A 20,223-nucleotide genomic window follows, 5' to 3' on the forward strand; every position below is an offset into this window, starting at 1 on the left:
CGGAAAGTGAAAAAGCTCACACAGCTAGGTGGCACTTGGTTAAAGACTGGGCAAACAATGCCTGCAAAGGCAACGTATAGAGTAGTGGATACGGAATATATTATTGCTGCTGTAAAAACATCACTCAGGTGATGTTTTCGGACACGGAATTATTATTGTTATTATTTAGACAGAATGTGAACAAGCTCACATAGCTAGGTGGCCGTTGTTTGAAAATGAAGAACACACTGGGCAAACAAATTGAAACAATGCCTGCAAGGTCAACGTATACACTACAGCAGTGGATACGGAATATATTATTGCTGCTTGAAAAACGTCACTCAGGTGGTGTTTCTGGAGACGGTATTATTATTGATATTTAGACAGAATGTGAACAAGCTCACACAGCTAGGTGGCCGTTGTTTGAAGAACACACTGGGCAAATAATGCCTGCAAGTGCACTACTATTGGTGCACTACTATGAAGAACAGCAAACAGCACTGGACACGTTAAAGAACAGTGAGATAAGTAAAATAAAAAAAATATATATATATATTAAAAAAAAAAAAATTACTCTGGTTGGTGCTGAACTACTAGGAGCAGCACACCAGTCCCACTCCCCAACACAGCTAGACTAATAGCACTGGGCTCTTATAGTAGCAAAGTAAAAAAACAAAAAAGAAAATAAAAGCAGTCCTTACAAGGACTATTGGGTTACAGGCAGCAGTCAGCAGATGAGAGATCAGCAGCAGTGCCAACAGCAGCTACATACAGAGCACTGCAGTAGAAGGTAGATTACTAGCCAGCAAAGCTAACTAACCTAAACTCACTGTCCCTCAAATCCCTGCAGAGTTCTGTCCCTACAATACAGAGCAGTATCAAGTAGATTACTAGCCAGCAAAGTTACTATCAACTGTCCCTCAAATCACTAACAGCTCTCTCCCTACACTAGCTCTTCCAAGCACACACAGGCAGAATGAAAAAACGCTGCAGGGCTTCAGTTTATATATGGAAGGGGAGTGGTCCAGGGGGTGTGGGGGTGGTCCAGGAGGGAGAGCTTCCTGATTGGCTGCCATGTATCTGCTGGTCTGGGGTGAGAGGTCAAAAATAAGCGCCAGCTAAGGCGAACCCAAATTGGCGAACGTCGCGCGACGTTCGCGAACATTCGGCGGACGCGAACACCCGATGTTCGCGCGAACTAGTTCGCGGGCGAACAGTCCGCGGGCGAACAGTCCGCGGGCGAACAGTCCGCGACATCCCTAATTATATATGCAGGAGCACACAAACCATTAAACTCGTTATCATTTCCCTCTTGTTGAACATAATTTTGTTCAATCCTAACCATGATATACTGTATATATAAACCCTGATCAACTACTAATATTATTCTCTGGTTCTTCACCTGCACCGTCCCTACCCTGTTTATTCTATGCAGGTCAAGTTTTTCTTAACCCATCTGCACATCACTAGTTCCTGACTCATTGTTTGCTCCGTCCTGCTCCATTCTGTCACTGGTTCATCACCTGCTCCATCCAGGTCTCTATGCCCACTCCTCACCCTGTCGCCTGTTCATCTCCCACAGAGTTTACAGGGTGACTAGTGATGAGCAATTTTTTTTTGCAATTCATAGATTCATGTCGAAATTCCACATTTTGCCATCGGCAGATTTTTGATGTGAAAATTCACCGTTAGAAATAACACCCCTTCACGTCAATTTCGGAGTAACAAAAAACGCCCATAGACAATGATTTTGGAGTTAGAAAAAACTTGACAAAAAAACGCAGATTCACTAACCGTGCGAAAAGTCGCCATCGACCGATTCGCACCCATCTTCGCTCAGACAACGCTAATTCACTTAAATGCAGAGTTTCGTCGTGGGCGCCGAACGCTGCTGACTCTTCGCTATTGTTACTTCGCCAATGTGAGCAATTAAAAGATACGCTAGCGTTCATATCTGCCTAGCGCAAATTCACTAGTGGTATTGTGCTCAGGTTAATTTGCAGGAACTTTAACGTTGAATGGACGTCTTTATGTTATACGTTGCAGCAAATACATTACATTTCCACTGTTAGTTACACATGTCCAGAGAACCTTAATAAAGACAATAGAGTTAATATAATGCCCTACACATGAGCCCACTGTATAGTTAATGTTCCATATGTTAGAAATTGTATGGGGGAAACCGGTTACCCAGAAAACATTTTTAAGGACTTTTGCAGCGGATCACTCTGAAAAAAGGAAAAGACGCCAGCGTTTTTTGAACTTTGATGCTTTTTCCACTAAAGAATATGATGTAAGTAACAGAAGATTTAGGAAGATCTATGCCAGGGGTGCCCAAACTGCGGGCCAAGGGCCACATGCGGCCCAGGATACATATGAATGTGACCCAGCTTGAAACGCTTGGCTCCCGAGGAAATAGGAGGAGGGGGACTCTGCCCATTGCCCAGTCAGTAATAATAATATAATAATACATCTATTTAATATCCAGGTGTCCCATATTCCAGTGTATAGCTCCATCTGGTATTGTAGTTATTTTCTGTGTATTTCCTTTACTTTTACAAATCAAACTTGTTTGTGTTTCATGAGTGGCCCCAAAACATTTTTCTTTTTCCAATGTGGCCGGGAGAGCCAAAAGTTTGGACACCCCTGATCTATGCACTCCAGTGCACTTTGCCTGGTCTGAGCTGGCAAAGGCAAGTCTGACGAAAGAGGTAACTTTCAGTAAAATCCGCACTTTAGTGAATTTGCAGAATAACGTCTATTCGCCAGAACGAATTGTTGCCTGGAGAACTTTTGCTAGTGAATTGGCGCCTGCGCCCGTTAGTAAATCACCAATTTACCTGCAGGTGGTAACGCTGGCAAATTGTCGCCAGCGTTTGCCACTTCGCCCTTTACTAAATCTGGCCCATTGACATGGCCGGATTTACACAGCGGGCACCCCTAGGCCCAAAGTTTTACGCAGATTATCACATTTTTCAGCAATGTGGGACAGATTCTCTCATCGCTAGGAATAAGCTTATTCCTGCTGATATAGATCACAGAACAAAGATTAGAACCTTTGGAAATTCATTCAATCCCGGGTTTTGGTGCCAAAATATTGTGGAGTTTTCACTTTACCTTTCAGATACTTTTCTTTATTATCGACACGTGTGCAGGAGAAGTATACATGGACACTTCTGTCTAGTCAGTGGCGGAACTACCAGGGGTGGAGAAGGTGCGGCTGTACCAGGGTTCGTACCCCTGACCCTTTATGGGGCCTGTTTTTGAATTATTTTCCTCTTTTACATCTTTCCAGCTTTGAAATGGTGTTTATTGATCTACAAACGAAATACTCTGTAAAGCTACAAATGTATTGTTGCTACTTTTTAATGACTCATTTATACATTTAGACCCTCTTCTATTCATATTCCAATCTATTCAGATAACCAATCACAGTATTATTATTATTTATACAGCCTTGGTAACTTGCTTGTGTTGCTCCCCAGCTTTTTTGGGGAGCATTTTGCTCATGGATGAAAGAAGATGGTGACTCCTGCCCAAGTGTATCACACAAAAGTGAGAGGCATGACTAACCCCTGGAGCCTCATAGTTTATTAGTAAATCCTTGAATACAGAGCACGTGAGTTATATCAGTACAAAATCATTTACAACTTTGCACATAACATAAGTCACTGTCTCTCACAAGGTCAGTTTCTGAACTTCTGAATGGTGTTTTAAGTTCGTAAAGACACACAAACAAGACAATTCATATAAGCTTTTTTCCTCTATTTTTGTATAAACACAGACAAGATCCAAGTTAAAAAAAGCACTTTAATACACAGACATGGCTCACTGGAAAATGGGTGAGGTTTTGGGTGTATCGGGTAACATTTCCTTAAACGGAATAAAGTTAAAGTTATTTGTGGTGTAACTAGCAGTTACTATGCCTCCCAGGAAAATCGTTATGGGACTGTGATGTGAATGCAGAGCAGCACAGTGACATTGGAGTCTGCCATTACCTTTATGCTGCTCTGTGTACTCATTCCAGGTATTGTGCAAGGGGGGCAGCTAATTACGGAGCAGTGCTGTTAATACAGAGCAGGGCCGGAACTAGGGGTAGGCAGAGTAGGCGCCGCCTAGGGTGCAATCATGGGGGGGTGCACTTTTAAAGGGGACCCTTCACCCAAAAAAATAATTCCAAATCTTATTTCATCACATTAGTCAAGCAGAATGAACTTTAATTACACTATATAAATTACTTGAATCTTGTTTCCTTGCATCTTGGAATCAATAATTATAGCAAGCAGGCAGGAGCCATTTTGTGGGCACACAATCTTATGCACCAGAATGGGGGACCTGATGTCCATCCCCATGCCATGGCTACACAATTAATTGGTTAAGAGAACGGGGGATTGTGTTGACATCTAGGAAGTTCTGAATGGAAAGTGAAATTGATTGCCTAAGGCATAGAGGAGGGGCAGACAATATTTGATTGACAGCTAAGATTTTTAAATGAGTTTACAACAGCTATGAATGCTGAATTAAAAAACATTATTTGGGTTTCATGTTTAATTTGAAAAGGACTTTTATTATACAGCTTTTTATGTCTGGGTGACAGGTCCACTTTAATTTTTTCTTTTCTTTTACCCTTTTTTGCATGGTCTTAAATATTTTTTAAATTTTATGAACCACCTGTTCCAACCCCCTCTTGTCCGTGATTAGTACCTGTTGGATCTGCTCTATTTTTGGGGTGCCAGGCTAATGACTTGAGACAGACTGATCTTTAAATAAGTGGTATTTATTTACAAAGGAACTAAAAGGTATAACATAAAAAGGGAACTAACTAAGATGGAGGGAGGAAGAAAAGGATAGGGAAAGATGAAATGGAAGGGAGTGGAAAGTGACCAACTAACAAGGTATCTACAATGCTCTTTATAAACACATAAGGAAGACCATTCAAACAAACATACTACCCTGTTCCCAAAACAGCCACACCCAAAAGACAGTCCCGGCCAATCAGGTCGATGTTAGCTGTTCTTCTTAGATAGACAAGGGACTGAAATCAAGTTAGGATGCACTGTGAAAGAAATCCCATAATCCAATGCTCCAGGTGTCCCTTTGTTGATCCAACAGAGTGTCATTCCCTTGGGAACTCTTGCTATCCCAGCACCCACACCAGTATGTCCAGTTATTTGCATCTCTTTGATATGGACATTGCCGTAGCTGTAAGGATGTTTTATGGCGGGACGGCTGTTGTCCAGGCTTGAACCTTCACAGTTGCCATTGATGGAAAGGCAGATACAGTATCTGTTAACCCATTGTGTGTATGGGCTTATTGTTGAATATCCAAAATTCAGTACTACAGTACCGCAGGCAGAATCACTCCCCACCTCCCTCTTGGCAGCTGCTGGTACAGGTAAACAGATAATAAGGGGCAATATGATGAATTTTTGGCTGTTGCTGGCACAGATACATATTTGGGAGATATATGATAGATTTTTGGCTGCTGCTGACACAGGCACATATTTGGGGACAATATCACGGATTTTGGGCTCCTACTGGCACTAGTACATATTTGGGGGCAATATTGTGGATTTTTGGGCAATTGCTGGCACAGGTACAAATTAGGGTCAATATGATGGATTTTTTTGGCTGCCGCTGGCATAGGTACAGTTTGGGGGGTAACAATATAATGGATGTTTTGGCTTATGCTGGCACAGGTATATATTGGGGCCTTGGGGACAATCTGAGGAATTCACTGCAGTTGGCAAAGGCACAAATGGGGGCAATATGATAGTGGCTGGCACAGGTACAGGGGGCAATATGAAATGGTAATGTAGGAGCGGGTGGAGGGCACTGATTGAAGCCCTTGCCTAGGGAGCCAAAATACCTTTGCCCTGCCCTGTAACCCTATTTAAGGTAAAAGCATTTATTCCTTTCTGCATTATCTGCTGGAAAACTAATATCACCTTGTGAAGTTCTTCACAAATCTGTGGCGTTTTGCAGTCTTGAATTCCCAACTTAAAATGTTTTTTGGAATGCAGGGATTTATAAGAAAATCTGAAATGTTTGTAGTTTTTCCTACCTCAGGAGAGCTAAAATGTGTGTATGTTACAGAACAAATTATATGCAATGCCTTGTACTGTCTCAAACTTTGTTTGCCTGTACAGCTATGGGACCTGTTATCCAGAATGCTCGGAAACCTGGTATTTTCTGGATAACCATATCTTTGTGTAATTCGTATCTTCATACCATAAATCTACTAGAAAATCATGTAAACATTAAATAAACCCAAATAGGCTGGTTTTGCCTCAAAATCTTAGTTTTGATCAAGTAAAAGCTACTGTTTTACCATTACAGGTATGGGATCCGTAATCTGGAAACCCATTATCCAAAAAGCTCTGAATTACAGAAAGGCTATCTCACATAGGGGCAGATTCACGAAGTGGCTAGTGCTAGCAACAATTCGCCAGCGTTACCATCCGCAGGGACATCGGCAACTCACTAACATATGAAAAGTCGCCAGTGTTCGGTGCCCTGGACGAAAATTTGCATATTAATGAATTGGAGTAGTCGTAGCGCATTTGCACCTGGCGGAGTGGTATGAGGTGGGCGAAGCTGATGCTGGCGAAAATTCGCCCGTTAGTGAATCTACCCCATAGACTCCATTTTATCCAAATAATGCAGTTTTTTAAAAAAAAATTCTCTGTAATATAATAATGTTTATATGATTTTCTATTAGATTTAATCATGAAGACCCCAATTACAGAAAGATCCATTATTCATAAAACCCCAGGTCTTTAGCATTCTGGATAACAGGTCCCATACCTGTACAGGGAACCCCCCCACCAGCACTATTCCAGTCTGCACTTTGTGTTTGCTCCCTTCTGGGAGTGCTACATACTTTTGGATTCTCGAAACGATTTTATCATACGATCGTACGATTTTCCCAAAAAATCCTTCCACTTAAAAAAACTTAGCAAAACACACAGGAGGTCCCCCATAGGCTAAACAGCAATTCGGCAGGTTTAAGTTGGCGAAGTATTGAAGTCAAAGTTTTTTTTAAAGAGACAGTACTTCTATTATCGAATGGTCGAATAGTTGAATGATTTTTACTTCAAATTGAAGTCGAAGTAAATTCGAAGTCGTAGTATCCTATTCGATGGTCGAAGTATCCAAAAGATCACTTAGAATTTTTTAACTTCGAAAATTCCCTCGATTTCACTTCGACCCTTGATAAATCTGCCCCTTAGTTGTTTCTGTCATGGCAACAAAATACTCACCCAGACCATCAATCATTGTCCCGGATACAAGAGAAAAAACTTGGAATAACCAGAAGTGCAGAAGGTACAAACTGATAAACTCTTTAAAGGAGTGGTTGACCTTTACGTTAACTTTTAGTTTGCACTTACTGACAACGAAAAGGAGTAAAACCCCTCTCTATCTATTCACCCACCAATTATTTATAACACATTGATTGATATGCGGCAATATCTGTATTATTCAACAGATATTGCATCTGCATCCAATGATTGTGAATAAATTAAATAAATTGTTTGAATTAAAGATTTGTGATTCGTAATTGCGTGATGGCGTTAACCACCAGAGGGTGATTACACAATTAAGTGCTACGCGCAGTCAATTAACAATTCATCAATTGCTTAATTCTAAAATAAATAATTCAGTGATTAATTTAAAGTGCTAGTGCCGATTGTATTCAAAATTCATGACTTCAATGACCAGGATTAAATAAAAGTGCCTGCACAAATAAAAATAGATTAAGTCAAAAAAAAAGATACCACAAATTAATTAAAAAAGGTTGGCTAAATTCATTAACCCAAAATTGCTGCCGGTTGATTACTGTTAAGCTGGCCATAGATGTTGAGATTTTTAAAAGATCAGATCCTCATCGTGAGACGATGATTTTCTCGGAACGATCGTACGAATTGTCCATCAACTAAAAAGACCAATTTGCCAGGAAAACAAAGGGGAGCTGCCTGTTGGCCCTGCAAACATAGATACATTGCACTGGGACCGACAAAGAATTTTTGACCTGGCCGATCAATTTCCAGATGCAAACAGATGTCGGGCGAAAAATCGTAAGATGTGCGATCGTTCGAATCCCACAATCGAAGGATTGGTCGGACTTCCCTAAAATCGGTCATTCGGCAAGAAGAATCGTCGCGTCTATGGGGGGCTTTAGTCTTAAAAGGCCCCTATACAATGGTGAAGTATAATTGGTTTACACACCTCAGCCGAGGCTGATGGGTGTTTGAAAATGAATAAGTTACAAATTATTAATTATAAATGTCCAATCCGAGACCAGCATTGAAAGATAAAGAAAGAAAATGAAAATTGATAGAAGTGGAGAAGTCCCAAGATCGAACTGCCTACAAGTTTTCTAAATTCTGGGACCCCACAAGGAGACCGTAGTCTCTGGACTACCTTGCTAGCTTTTTGTTTAAAGAGCTAATCTTCCCTGAAAAACTCCAAATCCCACAGTGCCATGTGAATCCAGAACAGGAAATGAGAAGAAAAAAACAATGCGGTCTCAAATGAGCTTGGAATAATTCCAAGTACAAAATAATACGTTTAAAAACAAGCAAAGATTTCCCAACAAGGAAGTAATAAAGGCGCAACGAGGAACGAGTCATATTTAGATTTTGCCTTGGCAGAGCCAGGAGGCAAAACACGTGTTGGCACACTTTCTAAGCGTTCTTATAATCGATTTTGAGCGCTAAAAAAACAAATGCTCTGTAAGGCTCGGTATTCATATTCCAGTCTCTTAGTCAAATCAGTGCATGGTTGATAAGGTAATTTGGACCCTAGCAAACCGGAGAGCTGCTGAATAAAAAACGAAATAACTCAAAAACCACAAATAATAAAAAGTGAAAAACAATTGCAAATTGCCTCATGTCTCTCTACATTATACTAAAAGTAAACTCGAAGATGAGTAGCATTTGGGAAATATATAGGGGTTTCCTGCAGCCCCTACAGAATATACAATGCACTTCCAACCAGCCTACATGTAATTTAACCTGTGTTAAATCCAGTGTCGGACTGGGACAACAGGGGCCCACCCAAAAATCTTAGACAGGACCCCCTGTCTAAGGTTTTTGGGTGGGCCCCTGGAGACCAAAAAACCTGAGACCAGGGGCCCACTCTCAGTACTATTATTCTTACTCTCCTCACTCACCCTCTATTCTCCTTGTCTCTTTTCTTTACATACTATAATCTATTATTTAATATATTTAGGGGAAAATGTAATAAAAGGCACTAAGTTTGCCCAGGAACTGTAACTCATAGCAACCAATCAGCAGGTAGCATTCACTGGTCACCTGTTTAAAAGCAAACATCTTATTGGTTGCTATGGGTTACTGCTCCTGGGCAAACTTAGTGCCTTTTATTACATATGGGGGATAGCCTCTTTATTCTCATAGAAATAGGGAATGGCCATGAAATAGGCCAAATGTTTAGCAGCATGAGAGGCCACTGACACCTGGGCCCACCGGGAGCTTTCCTGATATCCCTGTGGGCCAGTCCGATACTGGTTAAATCCATTAGGTTATAACCATAGAAGTCCTTTTTGTGTACTACACAATAATTGCAGTTCAGCAACACTCTGGCTCACTCCTGAGTGTAGTCTTCTTCGGGCAGATATATGGTAAAGCTCATAGGTCTGGAGAAAGGTGCAGCTTTAATTTACTATAGCCTTACATTTATATATATATATATAATGGATCAACACTCTCTGAATAAAGCAATGTTATAGTTATAGTTGTGATAACAATCTGACATTTCGGTCCAACCTGTGGATCTTTTTTTAAGGATAAAGCAGTGTGATATCATATCCCATTAAATATCCTCCCCATCTCCTGTGTTTCTGTGCCAAACAGGCTCGGATTTGTGGAAAGGCCACTATGGATTTTAGGGGGCGGCATGCTGCCCAACCAAACCCACATTGGTTCAGAAACACTGGGGATGCGCAGGAGATTCAATAGATATTTAAATTTCCCATGCACAAATCCCCATTGCTGGGGAGAGGACAGGGGTGATAAACAGCAGTGGGCTTAGGGGCGGCCACTCTGTAAATAGGGCCCTGGTGCCAAATAACATCATAAGTACATTATTACGCTTATCGGTTAATTTTTAGTCCTGATCTTCACATCTTCCATTGATTTACAGTATTCCCAAAATAAACTTTATTAGTCACACTCACAAGACTAAGCAAGAACACACACAGATAAGGCAAAACAGAGTCCTCAGTCCACTCTTTTACACTGCACCCCGGCAAAGGCAAAATGTTGGCTTCCTCCCAAGACCTTTTTTTGGGTCCTGCTTCTGTCTGAACTGCTAACTGAATGGGTTTATCTGTCATGGTCACCGCCCACCACACAACTGGTGGCACATTATTGGTACTGTTGGGGTAGCTGCAGTATGGAGCAGATTTGGCATTGGCTACTGGAGGGGAAGTCTGAAGGGCTGTGTTTTAGTTGCCCACAGTGGAAAGACTAAATGATATAATAACCCATTTCAAAGCATTGCATGGAGAAGTTGCTGTGGCGACAGGCTTAAGAACCTGGTAAAGAGCTGCATTGAGGGGTAAGCTGAGTTTGGATACTGGCACCACTTTTTATGTGGTCCTGTGGGAAACCATTGAAAGTAGCCAAGAAGCCACTTTAGCAGCAGTACGTGTAGATGTGTCTACAGTTGGCCCTTCATCGGCATTAGAAGGAAAGACTGAGGAGTCCAGAGAATAAATGTCAAGGCTGCTGTGATCCAACCCCCACTTGGAAGTTGACATCATGGCCAAGAAGTCATCCTACAGTATATTCTACAGAGCTTATCTGCTGTGTAACTTGAGATTCTTCTCCTTTGAATAATTGCCCCCATTGCTACACAGCATCTTATTTATATAAACAATAGTAGTGTTTCTGAATCAGTTTTACCAGTGCAGGTCAACACTGCATTATATTTTTATTACTTTAAAACAATTTCATTTTTTGATGTTACTGTTCCTTTAACAATAGCAGGACCAGCCAGCAAGTACGGTAAATACAAAGATACTGCTAGTTAAACTTACTTATCAGTGGGTCATATAGTCCATTAGCATTAGAAACCCCAACCGGCTGAAAAGGGACAGTCAGGTTTAGGAACTTCACGTCGGTAACTTTTAATGCACATTTATATTTTAAAGAGTATTTTTTATCACTTTAAGAAAACACTAGTCTTTTTCCTAAGAGAATAATTTTCCAGAGACAGAAATGCTCATTTACAAATACAAATGCAATATACTAGGCAAGCAGAATGTCTGAGGTGTCTGAGAATTCCCAATCAAAATTCCTGTGTAGAAGCGAATGCCCACAAAACAGCAAACACTGCAAATTTGCCCAGGATTTACCAATACAGGCGCCAATATGTTCCAGGGCCCCTTGTGTCCATATGTTCTGTACTTTGCAGTGTTCACCCAGGACCTTTTCATCTGTTTAGCACACTAGAGTTGCCACCTTTTCTGGAAAAAGACTGGCATTCCTATATATTTATCTTTTTTCCCCTATCAATAACATTGGGATCAACCATCATTTTTACCAGCCAGGCCAGTAAAATACCAGCCAGGTGGCAACCCTATAGCACCCCGAGTTCTAGTATCTAGGGAAATTGGATACAGCACTGCATATATAAGTAGATTGGGGGAGGATCAAAAAGGGACAGCAGTGGTGGGAGTCATGATTCTGGAGGAACTTGGGCTGGACAGGAAATTGGGTATGTTAGGAAAATTATGGATTTACTAGCAATAGCTGGTGATTTACTGGCTATTCACTGAACTTATAGCAACATAGCAAGTTAGGTTGACTCCAAGATGCAATGGGACCAGTCCCTGATTCAACTTGTACTGTGAGCTATCTTCCATAACACTCAATTGACATGGGTGACCTTGCATCAGCTGGAAAGAGCTACTGGTAAATAGCATTCTGCTAAAAAGCATTAGAGAGATTGTTATATGATCCCCTTATATATTTATACATAGTTATCATATCACCCCTTAAGCGCCTCTTCTCCAGCGTGAACATCCCCAATTTGGCCAGTCTTTCCTCATAGCTAAGATTTTCAATACCTTTTACCAGCTTAGTTGCCCTTCTCTGTACCCTCTCTAATACAATAATGTCCTGTTTGAGTGATGGAGACCAAAACTGTACGGCATATTCTAGACGGGGCCTTACAAGTGCTCTATACAGTGGAAGAATGACCCCCTCCTCCCTTGACTCTATGCCCCTTTTAATACAGCTCAAGACCTTATTTGCCCTTGATGCTGCTGACTGGCATTGCTTGCTACAGACAAGTTTATCATCTACAAGGACTCCAAGGACTCCAAGGTCCTTTTCCATAATGGATTTGCCTAGTGCAGTCCCATTAAGGGTATAAGTGGATATTGTTACATCCCAGGTGCATGACTTTACATGTATCAACATTGAATCTCATTTGCCACTTAGCTGCCCAGATTGCCAGTTTGTCAAGATCCTGTTGCAAGTGCCACATCCTGGATGTAATTAATTGGGCTGGATAGTTTTGTATCATCTGCAAACACTGATACATTACTTACAACACCCTCCCCTAAGTCATTAATGAATAAGTTAATACTGAACCCCGAGGGACCCCACTAAAAGAATCCACCTTTTCCTCTGAGATGTGTCTATGTGGCACCTGCTGGTGGCCCTACACATGTTTTTGTTGGGTAAATTAATTCACTGGTTCCCGATTTAGTGCTACATTTAATATATTGTCAGAAAGAAAGTGCCATTCTGGTTGTCTACGAGTGCACCTGTTTTTTGCACTTTGCACCCTGCCTCCTTCATTTTGCTAAATGACCTTTAATGATTCTTATCTGTTCTATAGGAATCTAAGTATCCGGGTTTATAGGAATACCATATCTACCTCTTAATGACCCTGAATTAAGACAGGTAATTATTACTTTGCTACTTCTGTATTAGAATAACTACATGTATAGGATGCCATTCTGTTATGACAACACAGCAAATAACTATCTCTTAGGATGAAGGAGGAAGTCTAGTTAAAGCACAGAATTGGGGGGCGCAGTGGTTCAAATGACACCAATCCCGGCTTTCCAAAATAAGTGGCGCAAACATAATTAGACCTGCAAGAAGAAGCAGAATAAGGAATCCTCAATAGAGCTGTTAACCCACACAATTTTTCCAGAAATTCCATATACACGTATGGGACCTGTTATCCAGAATGCTTGGGGCCTGGGGTTTTGCTGATAGCGGATCTTTCCGTAATTTGGGTCTTCATGCCTTAAGTCTACTAGAAATTCATTTAAACATTAAATAAACCCAATAGGCTGGTTTTGCTTCCAATAAGGATTAAATATTTGCCAAGACCTAAAGCTAATGCCACACCAGGCTGATTATTGGCCTGAACTTATCCACAGACCCAAGATTTACCCTGGTGTGACATTAGTTTAAGGGCTTAAGTTTGATTCCAACGCAAAACCTATCAGCACAGAATTTGTAAGTAAGTGTGCTTCCTCTAGTTTCCTTCCATAACAAACAGGCACGTTCATTGGCTTCTAGTTAAATGTACCCCAGTGTAAATGCAATAGGGACCTTAGATCGTAAGCTCCACTGGGGCAGGGACTGGTATAAATAATTAACAATTTCTGAATAAAGCTGGGTAAACATGTCCACACTATATATTAAAAAGATAATAAATAATTCCTGTTTTATTGTCCGATATACTGTATGAAGATCAACCATGACATTTCTAACCTTTTTATTTATATGCAGAACTGGGTTTTCTAAAGTCACTTTGTTAGAAGTAACATTGATCCCATAATATATTAGTCTTTAGCTCTTGCACCCTGTCCTCTGAGTCCAGAAGTCCGTCCATACTCTCCGCTGTTCATCCCCCTCATACTTGTGCACTGTGATCAACTTGTTAAACTGGCAGAGGTCGTAATCTATCCTGTACCCATTAAATATATTAGGAGGTGAGTCAGTAGGTGGGATCTTCAGTTCATACAAACAGATTCCCACAAAGGCATCCTCCATTGGCACAACCCTAATTGTCTGAGCAACATCATAAATCTTTTTTGCCATATCAGCAGAGAAGACATAACCAGCACCAGTGGCATATGGGGGATAGGTGTCATTAGGATACACTTCCATAGGGACATACCATTTGTTTTCCTTGTCTCTTATAGGACCTGTATCGGCTATAATAAATCCTGTAATGTAGTTCTGACGGACTGGTAATCCTGGTTGCAGGAGGTGGTGGACAAGATATTCCACATTGAGAAACATATCACTGTCGATCTTCATTACATAACTGACACCAGGACAATATTTAGAAATCCACTCCATGCCCATTAGGGTTTTAAGAGTCAAATTATAATAGGTATCCATAAAGTCCTGCTGTACTATGTCCCCATAGGTCTTCATTTCCTCTTCTAACAGTTTCTGATTACTCTCCACATTAAAAAGAGGGACACCAATAAGGAAAACAGTGACCACAGCAACATCTCTGTAGTTACTTTCATTTCCCCAGGTTTCCCGAATGGTTAATCGTGTGTTGGCATCATGGCTCTCTACGATCACAAGTAAAACAAGGAAGGGCTTCTGCTTCTGGCATTTTTCTTCCGGATTCAGGAGGAACTTATAAGGATAAGGATAAGGGGGTGTCAATGGATGTCTTGTAGACAAAGGTAAGGGCAAACCAGGGCTGTCTGCTGGCTGTAACTTGAGTTCTGGATTGTTTGGTTGTAGCCTGAGTTCCAGAGAGTTTGGTGAAGGAGATGAGATATGATGATGATCTCTCCTTGTAATGTAGAAGTAGATTGTAGAAAATGAGAATATAGCGATGACTGAAATTTTACAGTACCTCCAAAATTTACGGTCAGCAGCCATTCTAACGTCAAGATGATGCTGTATGGAGAAGAGCAGAGAACTTGGGTCAAAAGTGTGAACCAGAGTAAGACAATTGCTTATGCCATTCATGCTAACATTGTTTCATGCAGTATTCAGAATATCAATGTATCTAAAACAGATTGATATGATCTATTCCAGATAATTTAGTTCCAGGTTCCGGGTCTGAGAACATGCAATGCATTGAAGAACCAGCCTTATGAGTGGAAAAAATCACATAAAACATCTGTGGGAAAGACAACTAAATGTTGGACGTCACATGCTGCTGCATTTTGAGTGTTAGAAGAGACCATGCGAATCTGCTGCAAACTGTGCCTTTATTCACGAACACGAAAGAGCAAGAGCTCGAAACATGTCGTGTTCGTGAATAAAGGCAGATTCGCCTGCGCTTGTTTGTATCCACACCTACATTTGGATTTCTACATTGCTGGCTTTTGGATGGAAGCAAGGTGTTGTGATACTGGAAAAGGTATCTAAGGGCAGCAATGTACCAGTTTACCTGCTTATTTAGAAGAGACCATCCCCCAGTTAAACACTGTGTAAGAACTTTATCCTTTGGAGGACGCTTGCCCACAAAACTCCAGGCACCATTGATGATTTATACCTCCCCCTGTAAGGCACAGGAGAAAATAGTGAATGGCATATACATTGTGATGGGCTCCAGGATATTTTATAATTATCCTCAGCTGACTCATGTTGGGGGGAATTCTGGTGCCTCAGTTTGGGTACAGACTGGAAAGAGAGGGGGCTTTCTGATGAGATACTGCAGGACCAAATGAGTTGGACGTTCTAAGGTACAGTGTCTTACCTTGTTTGGGGTAGAGGAAACTGTGTTTAGACCCCACATGAATGAGTGTAATTTTTCTGTCAACTGGCGACTCTACAGAACAGACTTTTTTCTACTTTAAATCTACAATTTGGTGCTGTGGTGTTTATACAAATGGCCTGTAGATGTCACTATGCTCAGACATACTGTGAATACTTCCTGGTAGCTTAAAAGTGAACGTTACTGTTGTGTAATGGCTGCATGACTCTGCTAATAAAGCACTGTTATACTCTACTCATCCTCGGCTACCCAAAACATAACAGGCGCCCCTGACCAATGTCTGCCTTTACTCTACCAATACCGATGTGAGTAAATTCCCACATACAGTGTTTGGAGGTGGGTAAATTTCATAAAGAGAGCTCCCCCTGCTGAGGGCTCAGGGAGGTGCACCTGGGCCACTTCCCTAATGTGATGAGTAAATACTCTACTTTATGGAGACCCCTTCTTCATCTTATCATAGTCTCTCTTAAAAGCCACAAGCCGGGGAGGATTAAGCCTGTAGAACCAATGCTGTGGTCTGATCAATCCAGTGTCGGACTGGGACACCAGGGGCCCACCAAAAACCCTTAGACCAGGGGCCCACCCAAAAACCTTGAGACCAGGGGCCCACTCAAAGTATTATTTTCTTCCTTTCCTTGCTCAACCTCTATTTTCCTAGTCTCTTTTCTTTACATACTATAACCTATTCTTCCATCTATTTAGCCTCTTTATTCTCATAGAAATAGGGAATGGCCATGAAATAGGGCAAATGTTTAGAAGCAAGAGAGGCCCACTGACACTTTGGTCCACCGGGAGTTTTCCTGGTATCCCGGTGGGCCAGTCCGACACTGGATCAATCCCTCCGTGGGTAAGCCCTCTGATTGAAAGCAATGCCCAGGTCAGGAGACACTTATCCCATGAAATGCTAGTGCTACCATGCAGGGAGGTGCCAGCCTTTGAATACTACGACTGGAGATAAATAGGACCACCGTATGGGGTTTACCTTGACGTGGTATGGTGGCTTACCAATTTTATGACTGTAACTAAAACCCCTATTTTTCTAAATACATACACTTGCATAAATACTAGATGACATCTGTGACAGGACCAGGGAATGTGCATTGATCAATTCCTTCTCTGTTGCTTTCAACATCCAATAAAGAAGTGCGCTTGTTGCAAGAGACATCTGATCATTTGCTAAACCTCTCAATCGACTAATATTCTACGTGTGATCTTTTTTCCAGCTGTCTCTCCAGAGAAGAACTAAACGTTATTTTTGGTTCAGAGGCTGCGAGTCGCTGAGAGTTGTCCCCTAAACACTGGGTTTCAGAAGACACACAGTAACCAGCATACACCTTCTCCAGCACACCCAAGTGTGGGGCTCACTTATATATATGGATACCATCCAGTTGCATTTATGTCTTTAAAGACTCCTAATGGGACTATGAAGCCTGAAGAGGGTGTAATTAAAAATCTGATACACAATTATAATATACGGTGACGGACAAGGGGTTCCCAAGGGGTGACGCACAACCCCCCTCCACCTTAACTCCACCAATACCAGTATGAGCAAATCCCCACACCCTCTATTGATACACATATTTAGCAATAAGACATTGATCTATAAATCTTGCAACTATAATTAATCCTATAAAATAATCCAAATAACAGGTCATTAACATTCCTTCAAATCCTGCCATTCTTGTTCCTTGTCTGCTGGGAAATTATGTCAATCTAAATTTTTCTTCCAATAATGGAATTCTCTAGAGGTTTACTAATGTAATACAATTTTATTGCTGGTCTAATATATTCATCTTCCTGTTACTTTGAGTAAGGAACTTTGTGCTTATATTTGGAATTTGTGTACACAATAACAGTAACTACACTTGTCCTGTGAGTACAGATTTTTCTCTACAAGTTCTAGGTATGATCCATGCTATTATATATGCACAATCTGGTGTTATTCTGGAACCTACATATTTGCCTATTAGAATAACTATTTTTTCACTGTTCACTTTTTCAGCACTAGTTTGTTCTGCATATGAACTACTAACTATACAACTGCAGGCGTGTTTGGTGCATTTAGTTTTAGTATAGCTAATGTACCTCCCAACTGTCCTCTTTTTAGAGGGACAGTCCCTCTTTTAACAGCAAAACCCGCAGTCCCTCATTTGTACTGGAAAGTCCTGTTTTTCTCTGCACTGAACAGCCAGAAAAAGAAACAAAGTTTCTAACTTAATTGGCTTTTGGCAGAGAGCTCAGAACAGCCACAACAGAATATTAGATACATTTGTAACAATTTTGAGATAAGCAAATAAGTAATTGTAACAATATAAGATAAGAGGTCCCTTGGGAAAATTAGACTCGCAGCTTAAAGGGCAATTCATCTTCAATAGCAAAACTGTAATAACTGAAAAAAAACCACAAAAATATGTTCAAACTTTTAGAACCTGCGAAATTTTGTAAAATTAACATGGTGATTAGGGGGTGTGGCCACAAAAATGGGAGTTGTCAAAAAATGTCGAGCAGCAACTTTTTTGTCGCTCTTTTTGTTTCCAAAATGTTGGGGGGGTATGAGCTAATTCCTGCTGCTTTCATCCCTATCTAAGGTTTTATTAAAAAATTAGCATTATCTTGTCATTTCACCACTGGGCCCCTATACTTCCCAGGCACCTCACCAACAGGGTCTGCTGTCTCTTTGGTCATACCCCTGTTATCCAGTACTATGAAAGGAGAAAAGAAAGAATTAATTTTGTGTAATGCAGGATTATGCCAGAATGGAAGGAATGTAGTGTTGCCCTGCACTAATAAAAGCTGCGTGATTCCTCCAGAAACACTACTATAGTTTATATCAGGATTCCCCAACCCTTTTTTTCCCCAACCCTTTTTTGCCCGCAATTTTTTATGCGACTCCGAGCATCAATTCTCTGGAAAATGCCTCTCCATTGCTAATAATTGAAATCACTGGCGGTATGCCCAGTATATTGCTAAATCGCCCGAAGTTTCCTCGTTTGGCAACTTCAGGCTACTTCGGAAATCCAAAGCGATTCTTATGCCATCCCCCATTCATATTCTTGCTGGCGGGAAGGCATTGTGGGACGATTAGTCGTCCTAAGAATTTGTCTGGCATAACTTTTTTCTTCTCGGGGCCGAGACTGAGGCGAGGGATGGAGGTCGGGGGCTGCGGCAATTGCAGTCTAGACCTTGAACAAATCAGGTAATGCCCCGGTGCCCTGAGCTGACTCCTACAGACAGAAAGAGAAGGTCAGGGGCACAACTTGGTCCAGGATGGAGAGAAATGAATCTAGTGCAGGGCATCAATGACTAAATATAAACAAGTTTTACCACCTGCTAAATATTTGAGCAGGTAGAACTGGAATAAAGCCATATTTAGTACCACTTATCATGCCCTCACTAATAGTGGTCTGTGCTGGAATTATACATATACAGGGTATCCCGGCCTTAATATAAATCAGTGGCCCAAAGTCAATAAACCCCCCAAAAAAATAAGAAAGTGATAAAATAAGAAATGAATAGTATCCTGTTAGTGGCAAAGTGAAACAACAACTGGGGCAGACAGGGGGTTAAAGGCATTGAAGGAGATGGATTAGAAATAGAGATTACAAGAGAAAGGAAGAGAGAGATAGAGGAAGATAAAAAGAGAGAATTATTGCAGAACCCTATAAAGGTGCATTAGCAGCTGGTGATGAACAGAGCACTTAGGGGTGAAATTATTGGGAGAGTAGGTACAGGCAGGTCCAGACCATCTCACAATGGGGGTTACTAAGGTCACTTACCTGGCAACCAGCCTGCAGGAGCTGCTGATCTCAGATGGTAAATGCAGAGCAAAGAGGCACCTGGTGCTGAATGAAGGAGTGATACATATACAGGAGTGGTACTGAGTGATGAGTCTTATTCTCCACCTCTTGGCAATATGTGACTTGTCTTTTCCAAAGTGACCTTGAGCCGTAGAGCTGAGATGCCAGTCAGTATGGAATATTTGTCTAATTAGGGCAAGAAATATGTGTAGGCAAAGCAGGTCAGTGCCTAGGGCCTTAGAGCCCCACTGTTGCCCCAATAGACCAGCCCTGGTAGACAATATTAAAAAAATGAAGTGTAACAATATGTCCAGTGAATAAATAATAACCCAGCACTCCATAAGTACTTTGGGAGCATGTTTGGAAGACCTGTGAGCGCTGGACTATATATATATACGTATATAAATAAATATATATATATATTTGTATCACGGTCTATCACGGTATATTACGGAGTGCTGGTTCTTCTGAAAATTTCGATATATATATATATATATATATATATATATATATATATATATATATAGTCAACTACAAGAGGTCCTCTGCACTCAACCCATTATCAATATATTTAAGACAGAGACATTTTGTGCATACTGCTACTGAAAAATGCCTTACCCTTTAAACAACACAGGGATTGTTTGTCCATATATTGCAATATATTTAAGCTGAACAACTACGTCACAGTCATCCCATATCTGGC

General features: G+C 41.0%; 1 protein-coding gene across 1 annotated transcript; it reads right to left on the minus strand.

The window, feature by feature from the left end:
• Positions 1-13,676: 13,676 nt before the first annotated feature.
• Positions 13,677-19,741, minus strand: LOC108710159 (beta-1,3-galactosyltransferase 2). The gene is made up of 2 exons (XM_041587242.1): positions 19,500-19,741; positions 13,677-14,897 (listed from the first exon to the last, which is right to left on the minus strand). Exon 2 carries the CDS (start codon positions 14,877-14,879, stop codon positions 13,821-13,823), a length of 1,059 nt encoding a protein of 352 aa, XP_041443176.1. The 5' UTR covers positions 14,880-14,897; positions 19,500-19,741; the 3' UTR covers positions 13,677-13,820.
• Between the last annotated feature and the right edge of the window lie 482 nt (positions 19,742-20,223).

Source organism: Xenopus laevis, chromosome 3L (genome assembly GCF_017654675.1).
Source record: "Xenopus laevis strain J_2021 chromosome 3L, Xenopus_laevis_v10.1, whole genome shotgun sequence".
Lineage (NCBI taxonomy): Eukaryota > Metazoa > Chordata > Amphibia > Anura > Pipidae > Xenopus > Xenopus laevis.

Excerpts from the sequence above, each read along its gene's own strand:
- LOC108710159 (XM_041587242.1), bottom strand. The coding sequence starts at position 14,879 with ATGGCTGCTGACCGTAAATTTTGGAGGTACTGTAAAATTTCAGTCATC.